The 17880-nt window shown below is 41.9% G+C and overlaps 1 protein-coding gene across 2 annotated transcripts in view; it reads left to right on the top strand.

Moving 5' to 3' along the window:
* The window catches only part of dbt (dihydrolipoamide branched chain transacylase E2), an 80495-nt gene extending 64162 nt beyond the window's left edge, over positions 1 to 16333 (top strand). The window contains exons 6-8 of one of the 2 annotated variants that reach the window (XM_047050083.1): positions 2895 to 3086; positions 4640 to 4711; positions 15658 to 16333. In XM_047050083.1, coding sequence (XP_046906039.1) covers positions 2895 to 3086; positions 4640 to 4711; positions 15658 to 15825 — 432 coding nt within the window. In that variant the 3' untranslated portion in view covers positions 15826 to 16333. The remainder of the gene's footprint in view (positions 1 to 2894; positions 3087 to 4639; positions 4712 to 15657) is intronic. The other variant, XM_047050082.1, reaches the window with a different exon arrangement.
* The last annotated feature ends 1547 nt before the right edge of the window (positions 16334 to 17880 follow it).

Below are 17880 nucleotides of genomic sequence, written 5' to 3'. Positions count from 1 at the left end.
CATTACATTTAGTAATTTAGCAGACGCTCTTATCCAGAGCGACTTACAGTAAGTACAGGGGCATTCCCCCGAGGCGAGTAGGGTGAAGTGCCAAGGACCCAACGTCATTTCGCACGGCCGGGAATCGAACCGGCAACATTCTGATTAATAGCCCGATTCCCTTACCGCTCAGCAATCTGACTCCCTACATGCATGGTTGTAGTCTATTTTGAAAGGTGACATTCTGAAGTTAATTCCTGTTTTCAGAATCCCTCTAAGTGCTACTGGTTTTGAGTAATAGAAGCTTGAAATAGAAATGAAATAGACAGTTTTTATTTGCGCCTACATTTTGTTTTGGATACAGAGGCCTGCAGATCCCTTTAGGTTGGTGGTATTAGTTGGAAGACACAATGGGACCACAGCATGAAGCCTTACCTAATCCAAGTCAAAAGTCGAAAATAAGGACCCTTGGTAAACCATGTTTATATTAGTTTGGATAAAATGTATTACTTTTCATACAGAACGCACAGATGTTGGGTGCCACCTGGTTGGCTTTAGACGTCTATGGACAGGTCATTAAAGCTCCTATTGGGTCACATGAGGTGTCAATTGAAAGGTCAGAGTGCAGTGGCTATTTTGACACCACAAACTATGGAAAATTGTTTACAGAGTTATTACAGTGTGAATGAGTAACCGGACGCTTCAGTCCGCAAACGTTGCATGATACATCCAGAGTTCATGGTTATTTATGGATGTAATACATTGTTTTGGATGAAATGCTTTAGATCAGGGGTGTCGAGCTCCGGTCCTCGAGGGCCGCTGTCCTGCATGTTTTAGATGTTTCCCTGATCCAGCTCACCTGATTCGAATGAATGGTCGTTATAACAACCCTTTTAATTGAATCAGGTGTGTTGGAGCAGGGAAACATCTAAAACATGCAGGACAGCGGCCCTCGAGGACCGGAGTTCGACACCCCTGCTTTAGATAGTCAGATAGTTTGGACCTTCAGGAATGTAACCAGATAGTTTTTGTTGCGATGTTTTGCATAACTGGACAACTCTGAGCCTTGTTAGGTGAGTAGTCTCTGTTTACATCCACGTTGTTGACACATTCGTGGTCGGACGAAGACGTTTATTGTACCTGCTTTAGCAACTCGATCTTGAAATGGTTTACATCAATAGAATCACAAGGGGGGGGGGATTGTGGGGGGGGGGTGAGAACACTGGTGTTTTCAAAATATTTTGCAAAGGTCCAATTTTGCAGGTATTCATTTCAGAACCCAAGAGAGTGCAGGGCCGTGCAATCGACGTTGTTTGGGTGAGCGCTTTGAGATCCCCCATTTTTTTTTGTGCTTTCGCGATGGATCTCTTTTAGCCATGTTGAGCTGGCACTATAGCGTTGAGCTACACTATAGGCTACACAGCGTTTAGCTTAACTCCTCTAACCTCTTGAAAAACAGGGTTGTCTTTTCAGAAGAAATGCTGGCAATGCTGGTTTTGGTACCTATATTTCTCAGATCACAATTTCTGTCATCACTGAAGTACTTGTTCAACCGCCACATCTATTCTAGTCAAATGGACAATGCTGCGGTAGCCTACATTAATGCAAATGATTATGTAGTCTTCATTTGTCAGTTGTTTCCTACGTTATAAATAGCTTTTGTTATGTTTATCAAAATGTACTATAGTGATTCTGTTAAATTGTCTTACCAGCACAAACATCTGAACGTTTATTTCATACCAGAAGTCATTACATGCACAATGGTGGAGCCCAGTTGTCATTGGCCTAATTCACCATACAGTGCTTATACATTTGCAATGTACTGGCAGTTTTAACAGCACATCAGTAATCACATACATTTATGTAACAATTTACTGATCTACAGCTCTGGAAAAAAAATTAAAGGCAATTTTGAGTGAGGAACAGAAAGGTAAAATGTAAGGGGCCACTGCAAATTTTACTCTTCTGTTCTAAAAATGTAAGAAAATGGTTTTCCAGAGCTGTATATATCTGAAAGGGTATCCACTTAATATTGTCGTTCTGTTCACTAGCCAGCCCCTTTGAAAGCAGCTGAATATCGGTTATAGCCTAAATGTGTTTTCGCTTCTACATAACTAAACTGAATTTCCCTATTTTTCTACCCGGTAAATTTTCCCGGGCAATTTTATTGAGAATGCCTTTGTTAACCACATTAGTTCCATCTCAGAAGCCTACTGGACTTGGATTATAAAAAGGGAAATATTAACTTTGCAGAGTGCCCGGTTCTCGAAATATCAGACCAGACTTGCTCAGACCTAAGGACCAAACAGTGAAGGGACTGTGACGTGGAGAAAGCCAAGATGCAGCAAATAATGTTTTCATTATTTCTCATTATTGATCATAATAGCCCCCGCCCATGCCGTTATCTCCTTATATTAATAAATGGTTTAGCCTACCATTTGCAAAATAGTTACAAACTAGCACATATAATATGATGTTTCGCTCGTGTGAATATGCAAAATGCATTTTTTATTTTAATGTTTATCCGCTTTACAAAACATATTTGCATTTTACGATTACGACGACACACGAACGCCCATGTGCAGCTAATGCACTTTATATAATTCACTTAAATTTGAGCCAAATAGCCTAATTAGCTTTCCCTAGTGTGATTTTGAAAACTTTAAAACACTTATCTAGGAAAAGTCTAGAAGGCACCCTGCCTTGGAATTAGATTGTAGTGTGAAGATACTATTTTATTTTTCTTCGCCGGGGTCAAATGAACCCTGCTCGGCTCTTCTAGTGTTAAATGAAGAGACAGAGGCATGGATGCCAAAATACCATATCGCAAAGTTGTATATGTGTCCCAATGGGTGGTGACATAACACTTATTAACCTCTCTTTTTGCTTGTATCTACCCTTGACTCCTTTTACAGGCAGCCCACAACATTGGCTTAGCAATGGATACAAACCAGGGTCTGCTGGTTCCAAACGTGAAGAATGTACAAGTGCTAAGTGTGTTTGACATTGCTGTAGAGCTCAATCGACTACAGACACTCGGTGCAAATGGGCAGCTGGGAACCGCTGACCTCATGGGGGGCACTTTCAGTCTCTCCAACATTGGCTCAGTAAGTGCAGAAGGGACCTAAGTCGTACAGTTGAGTTCCATAGATACTAAAATTAGAAATGTATAGTACTGGCATAGTCAACTTTCTTATGAAAAACGTAATTGTAAAAAAAAATTGCTTATTCATATTCATCATTTCCATCACAGTGAGGGACTGTATATGATCATTAGGATCGTGTGGATAAATGATCACTTCTGGAGTTTTACACAGCACTAAAAAGAAATATTCATGAAATGTCCCCATTCACAACTTTTCACCAGAAAGCACTAGAAAACTTTCAAGGACTAACACCTGGGGCACACTGGCTTCGAAGCACTGCGATTAGCTGTGAAGCACCCTAAAGCGCCGCCTTTTTGTTTACGGCGCCCATGTTATCAAATTGGACCGGCCACATGGGCTGCGAAGCACTGCGTTTGCTCGTGCTCTACAGCGATCATTTCGGCAGTTGGTCGAAATTTTTCGCGAGGCGCTTAAGGAATCGGCTGCAGGATGATAAAATACACCATATTAGTTTATATATTTGAATAAAAAAACATGTTCTTAACATTTTACTGTGTTAATTGTAGACTATGATGAAGTTGTAGACTTTATAATTATTTTTTTTATATTACTTAGGCCTAGGTACTTTACCATTATTCACCCTATATAAAACCTAACTACACAATGTTGGTAACGAACGGCCGTTCTATGTTGTTACCCTGATAAAAAACGAATGAAAATAAACGGATTGATCTGTTGAGCCAGCATGCCCGTAGTTGTTTTGTTTGAGATAAACAAATTGTCACGCGTTGCACACAACACACACGCCTGCAGACATAGCCTACCAAGAGAGAACCCCCAAGTCGATTTTGAAAATCTGCAAGAAATTTAAGGAGATGGACAACATCAAATTAATTCTCGAAGTTGAAAAGCACAGGGAGTTGTATGACCCCCAGCACCAATTGTACAAGGACAACATACAGAAGGATCAATGCTGGGATGCTGTTGGAATAACACTTTTCCTAAATATAACCTATGCCATGTTTATGTACCATGTCAGCATTACATGTTAAAAAGGAAAGCTCAGAGTAGCTGAAAGGCTTGGTGACCGGCGCAGATAAATCCGCGTCTGGTGTGAACAGCCTTGAGCCAGTCGTAGTCGATCTTGACGCTTCCGGGCATTTCCAAGCCAGAGTCCCAGGCGTTAGGCTGAAATTATGGTTCTTTAGTAAAATAATTCTGCTTTTGCATTTACTGTTGAAGAAATAATGGCTTTGCTTTAGGATTATCTGTAATTGTTTTCCCACGTCCTCTCTCACTTGTTTCCTCTTACTTACATTTCCAAGAGGAGATGAAGGGATAAAACAGGAGGAAAGAGGACAAACTTTTTGGACACCTCTCCTGGTTGTTGACGTGTCTCAAAATGCTTATCCCTTAAGTGTAAATGAATGACAAGAACTTTATTATAATTTTTGAGTGTGTTTAGTGGTCATTAAGGAAATTGCTTTGACTTAAAATGTTGACATCCTAAAAAAATATCTAATGTTGTACTTTAATGTTTGTGTTTAACTCAGATTGGAGGCACATATGCAAAGCCTGTGATTCTGCCCCCAGAGGTGGCCATTGGTGCACTGGGAAAGATTCAGGTTTGTGGATAATTACTGAATCAATAAAGTGAAATGTTAATAGCCTTATTATATCAAGAACATGGTGTGTTAATCCCTAAAATATATAGCTAGGCTTGGGAATTTACAAGAAACACAAATAAATGAATAATGTGGACAGTGAACACTTTACATTAGATTACAATAACTACAATGTAACCACAAAACAATACCTATTGCAAAGTTGTAGTTACATAGATTTAGTAACACTTTACGGTTTAGTAGTACATATTATTATTACGGGAGAGGTTGGGTTTCCCAGGGGTAAGTGGGTGTCAACATTTATCTTGCTTTGGTAACCAAACTCTCAACTGCCCCTTACACCCATCCCCATACTGTGCCTTCTTAGTCTTTTATAATTGGGTGTGCTTGCCTTTGCACAAAGCTGCATTAGCATACATAACAGAAAGTGTTTCATTCTGTATACATTTTGTAAATGTTTTAGTTAGTTATATTCTCTGAGGAGAATAAGTGGAGTTGAAGCGTCCTGGTGAGTTGCAGTCATTCGCCATAGTTCTAGTACTAATCTGAGGCTATTCTCTATAGATATCTATATTAGGCTAGTTGTAGAAGATAGGCCGCTTACTTGATTGATCAAATACAACTTTCGGTTTACACATATGCGCTACTGCTCTTGCGTAACCCGCCATCCACACTTGGATCTGGAGTCCCAATGTTGGCCTAAAGAAAACCACAATAGACATTCTCCACCAGTGTATTATTCATTGCCTATTATTCACGACCTGCCTTAAGGCATTTAAAAGCACTGAAGCCTACCGCTACTTCACCTCAGGATAGGTTAATGATCCCAAAATGTATCATCTGGAGATGAAGAAAATGTTCTTGATCACAGAAAGGGTAAATGGCCTGTTAATATGGTCTGTTAATCAAGCAATATTAACATTACACAAATAGCGTTTATCACTGAACTGAATTGCCATCAGATTATGTTATAATATCAGTCACATCAGGACACCAAATGAAAAGTAGTTTAGCATACTAATGCCACTCCAACAAGTAGCAACATAATGACCATAATTCAACCAAATAACTGTTACTAATGTAAATATAGCTAATGCTAGCTATAATGGCTAAGCCTAAAACTTACAGCCAGTGAGGGGCTGCTATCTGGACTTAAAACAAACAGTCTATGGCTAGTAAACTAGCTGACGGGCTCTTTTCTAACTTTCACCGCACCGTATCTGGCTGTAGAAAGCAGACTCCAATAGTAGACCCCGAACCATTTGTTTTGAGAATAATGGCTGGCTGATGAAGTTATTGGCTGGCTAGCCAGCTCAGCCAAAACCTAAATGGCTGCTGCAGCCGCCAAAATGTTAATAGCTACAAATGGCTGAAGCTGCCACTTCATGTCTACAGATGTGTATGTTATACTGATTTACTAGAGCTCAATATTTCCAAGTTCTAAAAGAGTACAAAAATATCAATTAAACACTAGTCCTGACACAACGACAAACTGCATTCTAGTCCTGACAAAACGGCATTCTTACTTAAAAAAACTGAAGATCTAACAAAAGTCTTGAGTATCCAACGTAGAAATTAGGAACGTATGTGAGAACAACACAATTACCTTTTCTAGTTGTTTCTGCCATTTCAGCTCAGCGTGAGAGAAAAAAGCATTGCTTCTTTTACTGTCTATGTCTATGATCATCCCTATCGGAAAACGCGCAATTTTAATTGGTCATCAATTCACTGTGAGTCCTGTGTATCACAGGAACGAGCACGAGACTGTGGCAAATCCGGTGTGAAAAATTGATTTAGTAAAATGTTTGTGTGTGAATGTCTCTATGTGATAGATACAATTATTGTTTGATGCAAATAATTTCAGCAGGCTCAGCCAAAAAATATCAGACGGCGGCTCAATTTGGCTGACAAAACTATTAGCTGGCATGGCTGAAACTCAAATGGCGCCGCTTGGCAGCGGCTTCGGGGTCTATCCAATAGTCATCGTTGCGTTTGATGGTCATTTATTGTTCACACTGTTCTTCCAATGAACTTGCAAGTCCATGTGTCCATTAAGCTCCAACAAACAAACATTTTCAACCACTAGAGCGTTTAACGTGTGTAGCGATTTGAAGCAGTCAAAAACTATTTGTGCTCCTCCCTCCCATAACAGCACTCCCTGTTACCTGTTGAAAGGCCTTGTTAGTACTCCAGACTTTGTCTACAGACGCACTGAGCGAACAATCCATTTTTTTCCTGGAAAGCCTCCAACACTCTTCTTAGTGTCAGGTTCCACATCTCCTGATTTGAGGTTTCTCTTTGTTTGATTCAATTGTTGTCTTTCCTGCAGCAAAGGTAGATATTCACGTATCCAACGTTTCCAGAAAAGAACAGAAATGTACTGAACTTGCTTCCATCTTCGCTTTACATACAGATCATGAGATTCAAACAATTCAGGTGGCAATGGGTTAGGGTTTCCCTTTCATTAGAAGAAAATGGTTGGGAGTGAGTGGCTAAAGATCCCGTGGATCATCCTTTAAGAGGATAATTGGATGCTTAATTTCCTTTAATGACCTCCCAAAGTTCCAACATCTTGGGTTTGTTGCTTCCAATCAACAGGTCCACATTAGCCTTAATGCTGGGGATTTGAACTTTTGACAGATATGGCAAAGTCTATTCAGGGGTCCTGGAGAGGAGGGTCCGTCGGATTGTCGAACCTCGGATTCAGGAGGAGCAATGTGGTTTTCGTCCTGGCCGTGGAATAGTGGACCAGCTTTATACCCTCCGCGGAGTCCTGGAGGGTACATGGGAGTTCGCCCAACCAGTCTACACATGTTTTGTGGATTTGGAAAAGGCGTTCGACCGTGTCCCTCGGGGGCTCATGTGGGGGGTGCTCCGAGAGTACGGGGTACCGGATTTCCTGATCGGGGCTGTCCGGTCCCTGTACGACCGGTGCCAGAGTTTGGTCCGCATTGCCGGTAGTAAGTCGAACTTGTTTCCGGTGAGGGTTGGACTCCGCCAGGGCTGCCCTATGTCACCGATTCTGTTCATTACCTATATGGACAGAATTTCTAGGCGCAGCCAGGGTGTTGAGGGGGTCCGGTTTGGTGACCTCAGGATCGGGTCGCTGCTTTTTGCGGATGATGTGGTCCTGTTGGCTTCATCGGGCCGTGACCTTCAGCTCTCACTGGAGCGGTTCGCAACCGAATGTGAAGCGGCTGGGATGCGAATCAGCACCTCCAAATCTGAGGCCATGGTAATCGACCGGAAAAGGGTGGAGTGCCATCTCCGGGTCGGGGAGGAGATCCTGAACCAAGCGGAGGAGTTCAAGTATCTCGGGGTCTTGTTCACGAGTGAGGGAAGAATGGAGCGCGAGGTCGACAGGCGGATCGGTGCGGCGTCCGCAGTGATGCGGGCTCTGCATCGGTCCGTCGTGGTGAAGAAGGAGCTGAGTCGAAAGGCGAAGCTCTCTATTTACCAGTCGATCTACGTTCCTACCCTCACCTATGGTCACGAACTATGGGTAGTGACCGAAAGAACGAGATCGCAAATACAAGCGGCCGAAATGAGCTTTCTCCGTAGGGTGTCCGGGCTCTCCCTTAGAGATAGGGTGAGAAGCTCGGTCATCCGGGAGGGGCTCAGAGTAGAACCGCTGCTCCTCCGCGTCGAGAGGAGCCAGCTGAGGTGGCTCGGGCATCTGATTAGGATGCCTCCTGGACGCCTTCCTGGTGAGGTGTTCCGGGCACGTCCCACTGGGAAGAGGCCCCGGGGAAGACCCAGGACACGCTGGAGGGACTATGTCTCTCAGCTGGCCTGGGAACGCCTTGGGGTCCCCCAGGAAGAGCTGGCGGAAGTGGCCGGGGGGAGGGAAGTCTGGGCCTCCCTGCTTAGGTCGCTGCCCCCGCGACCCGATCCCCGGACAAGCGGCAGATGACGACGACGACGACGACGACAGATATGGCCATTTTGCCAAATCTCCTTCAGTCACAAAGTTATCTGTACTGACAGGCATTTTCTGTTGGCTGAGGACTTCTGGTAGATTATAGAAGAGGTTTCGCTCCAACCCATACGCTCACTGCGGTCACGACTCCTATGCCCTGCACATAAGCAACCAAAGTAGAGCTCTTTATCCCCCAGAAAGTCTTTAATCTCTATGCTCCTTCTTTTTGAACCTTTGACAGTCTACTACTAAAGAGTGAACTTGAGAACAACAAACACAAATAGACTCAACTGTAGAGACATATGAGACCGCCTTTAAGTCTCTGTGGCTCTCATTTGATGACACAGGTGCAACGGTGGCTGCAAAGCTATTTCCCTTAACTGTATTCCCTGTGTGTGGTTTTAACCTGTTAACAATCTTGATCCTGAATTTCCTGACGACGTGTCCTGAATGTCACCAAATTAAGGGTCTGAGAGGACTTTTACATGTTTTTCGATGAATGAAACCAAATTCTTAAACAGAGCTCTGCGGTTGGATTTTTCCAGAATGTCATGTGCAAAAGTTCTCCATCGCTCTCTTTACCTAAATGGTATCTTAGACATCACTGCTCTCATGTTGCTCGTCCAACTCTTGCATGTACTGCAACTTATCCATGACAACATGAACGCAGGAACAAAGAGTAGGCTTGTGTAGGGGGTTAAATATTGGCCAAGCAACCAAAACGAATTCCCCTATGGTTTAAAGGAAGATGGGAAACTGAACAGTGTAATAGCATGAACCAATAATGCCAAAACCAATAGAATTCCAGGTATTTGACAATATGGGTTAAAGCAGAGCAAGAATGGTCAAAGAAGGTTAAATGAAATACACATTTAATAACATTGCAAATGAATGAAATCAATTACAAGGCAAACATGTTACAAAATGAAGGCTTTAATTCTTACCCACTCTACCGTGATCATTGTAAATCAGAGAGAAAGCAAGAGGTGAGCAAGGAGTAGGACAAGGGAGAACTGAGGAGAAAGTCTCAGGAGATGTAGAATCCAAAGAACAATGCATTACAATTCCCTTTATACACAAGAACAACCAATCAGACCACATCTTGAATGGGGTGTGAGAGCCATCAAGTTGAGACCGTCCAGAAACTCCAGACTTTAGCATATGAGAGGTGGGGGCAGGTTTGACACCCAGCCTTACACTTGTAATGCATTCACTCTTCTGATTTTATTGAATGCCAAGCCAAAGCCTTTTCCATGAATGCAGCAGCTTGTTTATATTCATTTCCAAAGTGTTCATGCAACAGCCTTTTTGCATGAGCATAACCTTGTGCAGGTTCAATATGTTGGCAACTGTGTACCAGCTCCCTTGGCTGCCCTCTAGTAAACTGCTCCAGGTAATATAAGCAGTCACCAGTTGCTGACCTTTTCCTCCACACCTTGTTCGAATGCTCTTTTAAATTAGATATATTGAAGAGCATGCCCATCAAATAGAGGAATATCTCTGGCAGGCAATACCATTAAACGTTGCTGTTGAACAAGGGCATTTGTGATCTAATTTTGCCTTTGCATAATGGTGAAAATATTTCCAAGATGCCTATCATCAACTGGTTTAGCATTGAACGGATAGGGCTGACTTTCCTCCTCTAGCTGCGGGTTACGCCAAGTAGGATGCCTTTTATCTGCTGGCTGAGCATGAAGCAAAGAGGGTTGTAACTGTGGATCCGTGTAACTGTACTGTTGTGAGTTGCTAGGTCTTGTGGTTCAGTCCACTCCCTTGGTCAAGTCATTTGTTGCCACCTAGCCTCCTGTGGCTCCTTAACATTTAGTGTTGGGTTAGTTCCTGGCAATGACCAATTCTTTATTGATTGCGGTTTGTTTTGCTGAACTGGCTGGTACTCCTTTGCCATTGCACTCGGCTCACTTGCTTCTTTGTACCCTTTTCGGGTAGAAATTCATTGCGTTTGATGATGCCCTCGAAACACAATGAACGTCTGAGGCCTGTAAAACTGCTAATTTAGCAGTGGAAGCTTCGAGCTCCAGCTGTTCCTTTTGCCTTTTAAGCTTTTGCTGTTGCTCTTCCTGCCTGTATTTTCTTTAAAGCTTCCACACAAACGAGCAGTGCTGCTCTGTCGGCCTCTTCCTTGACTCTGGCAGAGGAAGCAGTGGTGGATTTTCCAGTGCACACACTATTTTTACTTGTGTGCATTCTTGAAATGCACACAAGCACACATTCTTGAAACGCTGTCCTCTTGATTTACATTATTATCATCAACCTCATCATTGTCAACCTTATTTCCATGCTGTTCAAAATCTGTTAACCACATTTTCACATTGGAAACTAGAGGGTACAATTTATGGGGAAATTGTCGGGTGTGCTTGCTTGCGTTGGTTGGAGATGGGTCCGTCCCCTAAAGTTTTTCCCTTCTAGTGATATTTTCAAGCATTTAGCCTACTCATCTTGCATTAATTCATTAAGAACCCCCTTTGAAACAAGCTTAACCCCCTTTGGAACAAGCGATTGTAACAACGTTGTCACCGGCAGTATTTCAGATGGAATCGCAAATCAAACAGCACCGTCTGCTAACAAAAGATTTGCCCCCTCAAAACTTAAATAAACTTGACATTTATTTAGGGGGAAATGGCTAATTCAAAAGAAGTTTGCAGGAAGCGATCATTGTCAGTGTAGCTAACAATACCAAATGCGACCATTTGGCTTCAGTCTAGAGCCCTGCGTGGAGAAGCTGACCCTGGTAAATTGTGCTACGCGCAAGCTAGCCTAGCTACTGTTGTTTGCCAAACTTCACTGAGCAGCACTTGTGCTAGCTGCCGCATCATACCAGTGGAGAGAAAATGACGTTTCCTTCTGTAGTTTCAGTTTTGCAACTACTTGTTTACTCTCCTCTTTTGTCTTTATCCTTTGTGCTCCGTTCAGGGAGTCGCGTTTCATTTAGCAATTTTTTGGGGGATTCAATTCACTCTTCTACTGTCTCATATTAAACCAACTGATATGATGTGCTTAGCTGCAATCGATGGAATACTCCACAGTGGTATCGGATGGGAGGGGAAGCCTGCGTTGACACAAATAGAATAAACGCTCTGTTGGTATCTTTGTTGATTCTTTTGGGGAAAGTTATGACTTTTAATCGATTTGTATTATTATAGTTATTATTGATCATATAGTGTTTTTATGGAGTCTTTCAGGGCCCCTTGAAAGTCGCGGTTGCCTACTGTGCCTAATGGGTAAGTCCGCCCCTGCTTACTGTACATGCAAGTCTTGATTTGCATGTATGATGCTTGCTAGTACACCACGGCACGATACAATACTCGCTATGCAACAGCACATCTATGCACGTCGTATCCATGCGTCGTTGCTAACGTGTGCTGATGTTGTGACGTTGGCATTGAGTTCCCTTTTTGAACACAAAGAACTTTTTGCCACAAAAACATTGTAACCTCTAAACCGTGCAACGGAACGTAAATCCCAATAGAAGCAACGCAATCGGGACCAAGATGAACATTTTGACACTGACGTTGTGTATGTAGTCCAAATATTGAGGGATCCTTAGGGGTGGGAAAATAATAATAATATATATGTGAGAGAACAATGGTTGTGCTCGCCGAAGGCGCGAGCACACCCAATAAGATCATCAGGGGCAGATTGGGGGGAAAAAGTGGCCCGGGAGTTATACTGTCAGACCGGCCCACTCAATACACGGCGCGTTGCCCACTCAATGCATCGTACGTATCGACCAGTCATTGGCCTTCTTGGAAAAATACCCATACACTTAACATTATTTTAGATGATTACAAAGAAATGAAATTCCGAAGTCCGTAAGAACACAATTCAGAAGACACTTTCAGAACATTTTCGAAAAATAGGCACCATGAGTGTGAATACAGATCGCGAGGAGGAGTATAAATCTCAGTCAGTGATTGGAGCCTACTAAAGATCTTGGAGCAAAATTTGTTATCAAGCTGTGTAATACGGAATAGTATGAGATGCTAGCGATGTCAGAGGGAAGGTTAGTGAAAGAAGTGGGCCAATATTTTGGACCATCCCAACCCCGTCGGCCCACCGGGGATTCCCCCAGTATCCCCGATGGCCAGTCCGCCCCTGAAGATCATTATTACAGAAAATGTTTGCTTGAAACGGTACTTTATGGTTTTCCCTTTCATCATCAGGTAGCAAACCCATTAAAGAACCATGAATACAGTTTGCTTCGTCACACAATTTTACCAGATCATCAAGAGCACATTTTACCTCCGATTTAGTATCACCTGTTTGTTTAAGCTGTTGTATCTTTTTCCTCAAATTGCTAGCCTTATTTAGCTTAGCTTTCCTGTCACTCTGTAACCTTTTCAGCCTTTCAATAAGTGCTTTAGCAGTTAATTTCACAACACGTTTTTCCCTTTTGTTCTTTTGTGTATCAGTCATTCGCACTAAATTTCAGCCGACTGTGCAATAGCCACGGGCTCGGGTTTCACGCGTATCCATAGTTTAGTTCAATCCAGTAGTTCACAAAGCCAATTGTCATTTGCCTTTGACCACCAATGCATTGGATTTATGACTAGTGTGCACACAAACCAAAAATGGATTGATAGTGTAGCGCTACTCATACCTAGGGTGACCAGACGTCCGGATTTTGTCCGGACAGTCCGGTTTTCCAGCCATTTGTCCGGACCACTGTTGCGTGTCCTCCTTTTCGCCCTTTTGTCCTCTTTTTTGACCCTTCCTGCCCACCGTCGCAATTTACCACTCGCGTAGGCTTTCAGATGCCAAAAAGAAAGACCTCCTTGAATCCTACGTGGAGTTCAGAACTCCACTTTGCCACTAAGAGCAGCAAAGATCAATATAATGCCTTCTGTAAACTCTGTCGCATTGATATAGGACATTTCAGCCTGACGTCACAACAACAAATATCTTGCTTCCGGGTGGATAACGTCGATCTTGGCTGGCGATAGTTAACCTTAACAAGCCTTTGAAGCCAACAAGATTTTCCATGTCATTTAACCACAAACACGTTTTATGATTATTATGATTATAACACGTTTCATGATTATGCTTGTGAACTGAAAAACTAGACGTTCCCGATGTGTGTTGATATTGTTAGCGAATGATGGTAATATTGTAACGGTTTATCAAACTCGTAGTGACTGAGATCGCTAGCTACTGCTGTAGCTACAATATCCAACTTAACGATTAAAGATTTTCTGAACTGCGTGAGCTTTCTAGCTATCTGTCTGGACACAATAATTTTCCTTCGCGGGTTAATTAAGTACCTACTGATTGTTTCATATAGTAGGTATAAGTGTGTATATAGCACATATATATATTGTTTTCATATAGTTCAAGTCTTTTATTGTCCGATGCACATTCTTAAGACAAATCAAGCACCTGGCATTTACATAGGCCTAACATAAGTACACATAACATAAATTACATCTATGCTAAGCTTAAATAAGTAAACCTCCTAAATATACAGAAATCTATAAATAATACAATACAAATTACTGTAAATACTGTGTTTACTGTGTGTACTGTACTTACTGTAAATACTGTGTTTACTGTGTGTGTACTGTACACATTACTGTAAATAATGAAACATTTGTATTTTGGTTTCATGGCCATTTTATAATAGTGTTTGGCCTAGCTAAATTTGAGCTGCTTTCTCCCCTTGAGGAATGAAGGCATGACCAGTGTGGCACCACATAGCCACTGCTTCAACAATCAAAAAACCCCTGTCTGCCATAACCTGATCTCCTGAATTGATGTTACTGTATAAGTCAGACTGTGCACTGATCTCCTTGTCGAATATTCTTCCTCCCCACATTTTGGAAAAAATGATATTGAGCCAAAGGGCTTGATACCTATTAGAGCCTTGAGTGTGTTATGATGTTTGTAGTTTGACCTGAGGTCTAGGCCCTAGGCCTGATACTGAATGGCCTGTAAATGAAAAACTACAGCCAGATCACGCCACTGTGTGTGGTTTGTTTATTTACATCAACTGGACTAGTACTCTCACGCTAGCAAGCTTGCACGATATGCTACCCAACATTATGCTACCCAACAGCGACCCAACAAAAACGTTTTATAAATGATCTGTGAGGAAATGTCTTCCTTAAATCCGGTCATGAGTGGTTGGTTGCCAGCCTGTCCATTGGTACCGTTAGATCAGGGGTGTCGAACTCCGGTCCTCGAGGGCCGCTGTCCTGCATGTTTTAGATGTTTCCCTGCTCCAACACACCTGATTCAATTAAAAGGGTTGTTATAACGACCATTCATTCGAATCAGGTGAGCTGGATCAGGGAAACATCTAAAACATGCAGGACAGCGGCCCTCAAGGACCGGAGCTCGACACCCCTGCGTTAGATGCAGGGAGACAACCCGGTAAAGGTAGACTAGGCTGCTATAGCTGGATCTGTGCTAACGTTATCCACAGGTTCCGTTGGGTCGATTTAACCGTGGTAAAACGGAAAAAGCCTTATCCTTTACATGCCTTTGAACATTTGACATTACAACCCCAAACACAACAAGATTTCGGCATGACGTTAATCTTTTCGATCTTTGAAAATGAACTACTATGAACTACTATGCAATGCTACCATACTAACTGCTGTTGACAGGATGACAGTTATCCACCCGGAAGTGTCTTGGCAACCTTTGTTTACAAACATTCTGATTACGTCTATAGACATGAGTAGTAGAGGGAAAGGGGCTTTAGAGCGGCATGCCTGCGCTACGGCACAAGGATAATGCTAGTTCTGCCAGGCACTCTTCCTTAACATAATTTTTTTCTCCGAACACAACAACAGCGGATGATAAAACAACCGCTGCTGAGCTGACCAAATTATATATTTTTTATTTCTATTACAATTGAAATAGTTTGGGGAATGGTACTGTCTCATTTTCTTATTTATCTTTTGACTAAACTTGCCAAAACAAACATTCACTGTCCCAATACTTTTCAATGCACTGTAAAATGTTACGTTATATATAATATTGTGACCTGATTTTATACCCCTTCTAGATCCTTCCAAGGTTCAACTCAGCAGGTGATGTAGCAAAAGCCCACATCATGAATGTCAGTTGGTCAGCGGACCACCGGATCATTGACGGGGCTACCATGAGTCGCTTCTCTAACCTATGGAGGTCTTACTTGGAGAACCCTTCCACCATGGTCCTTGATTTGAAATAAACAAACCTCACTACCACGCGTAGTCATGCAAAAACAGTCACCATGTATGATTGACTGTCTTGTTTTGTATCATCAGCTAAGTTGTATGTGTTTCTTTACCGCTGTTACCCATATTTCCCTTCATTATACAGTATCATTAATGGCGATACATAACTTGGACCCAGGTCATATTTCAGAATTTATAATAAATCAAGAGCACACACAGATGATTAAGTCCATCTGTTATTGAAGCAATGGCTCAATCCTGAGGACCTAAATGCTGGGAGACAAATGTTAGTATCATATTTCTAAGGAGAATCCAAGAAGCAAATATGTGTGCGTTTGTGATGTGGAATTGCTCATTGGGTATTGAGATGAGTTATCAACTAAAATTTATGGTCAAAGAGCACTCAGTTTAAGGCTAGTTTGGTGTAAGTGCTGTTCCTAGAATGTTCTGTTTTCTTGAAAATTAACACTGTTTTGATAGAACTATAAAGGTATGAATTGAAAAAAATGTAGGTCCATTTTATTTGTATTTCTGATTTTATGGGCGTGTGTGTGTGGGGAGGGGGGGGCATTGACCACTAGACACAAATAATAGTATTAACCTGACTTGCCGGTTGCCTCGATAACTTCAACTGAGTTACAAAATATTATTTACTTCATAGAACCTTTTTCTTTTGCACAATATGCACCCAAAATGTCCAGTAGCACACTGCTGATGTTGAATGACACATCTTAATGTGATTAGTTGTTTTTTATGAACACTTTATATTGTATTTGTGGTTGTTATCTTGATAATGCTCAGATTTAAACTGTAGATAGCTAATGTTGGTACTGTCCATGTGTGACGGTGTGCTTCTTGTAGCACCTCAGATTTTTGTTGCTTCCACGTACGATCCCAGGCAACTGAATGATTTGAAGGACACTTTATTTCTGTAACACATTAGTGAGTCACAGTAAGATGACTGGGTGGCTATTCGAGACATCCCACATCACTCCAAACAAGTGAGCAAAACACATTTACAATAGGACAGAAAATGAGCTGTATATAGTTGCCTTCGGCAAGGGCATGACCTTTGTTCTCTCATATAAATGTATTATTTATCATTTTTTTCCCACCCCTAAAGCTCCCTTAATATTTGGACTACATAGACAACTTCGGTGTCAAAATGTTCGTCTTGGTCACGATTAAGTTGCTTGTTTTGGGATTTACGTTCGGTTGCACAGTTTAGAAGAATGCACTGTTTTTGTAGCAAAAAGTGCCTTGAATGCTAGCTAGTTTGCTAGCCTAACATCACAACGTCAGCACACGTTAGCGACGACTCATAGATATGACATTATGAAATGCCAACTGTGCCAAAACGTCTGAATTGTCGTTCGTGTACAGACGTGACATTTTAACGTCAATTTTTTACGTCTGTACACGTTTTGACGTCTGTACACAGCCGTTTTTAACGTCTGTACAAGTTTAAAATTGGGTGCTACCACTTCATTTGTTTCTGAGGGGAAACCAGGTAACGATCATTGCAAGAGAGAGAACCTGTCAACACTCAACCAATCTTGATTGAATTAGATTAAGAAATAGGTTCATATAAATTGCCAGTGCCATTATCAACAACTGTAGGCTAGTTTAAGCTACTGATAAAAAAAATAATTACGTATGTATACTATATAATATTCACATTTCGAAAAGGGTATACATTTAAGTTAGCTTAAGTGCCCACTAGATGGCAGTGTGAGAGCAGTGTAAGGGCAGAGCCTCTGGTCAATGTGATGGGTATACCCAAGGATAAATTGTGGCGTAACAGCAAGCAAAATAACATGACAATAAAAAAGGTTAGGAATACACAGCGTTGAAGATAGCTGGACAGTACACCGAGTAGCCTTATTCAAGATATAAGACACGTAATACCCATGGCAATAAACAAGTGATATCCAACACAAGGAATGTACAAAATACTTTTAATGTCATTGAGAGTAAATGAAAATGTCCAGGGTCTGTTTTTTCCCCCCTGGATAGGGATGGAAACCTATCAGTAGTGGTATTGGTTCCCAACCCTGGTCCTCAGAGCA

Source organism: Hypomesus transpacificus, unplaced genomic scaffold (genome assembly GCF_021917145.1).
Source record: "Hypomesus transpacificus isolate Combined female unplaced genomic scaffold, fHypTra1 scaffold_100, whole genome shotgun sequence".
Classification (NCBI taxonomy): Eukaryota; Metazoa; Chordata; class Actinopteri; order Osmeriformes; family Osmeridae; genus Hypomesus; species Hypomesus transpacificus.
The sequence above is the reverse complement of the archived record's forward strand: the minus strand, read 5'-3'. Positions and strand labels throughout refer to the sequence as shown.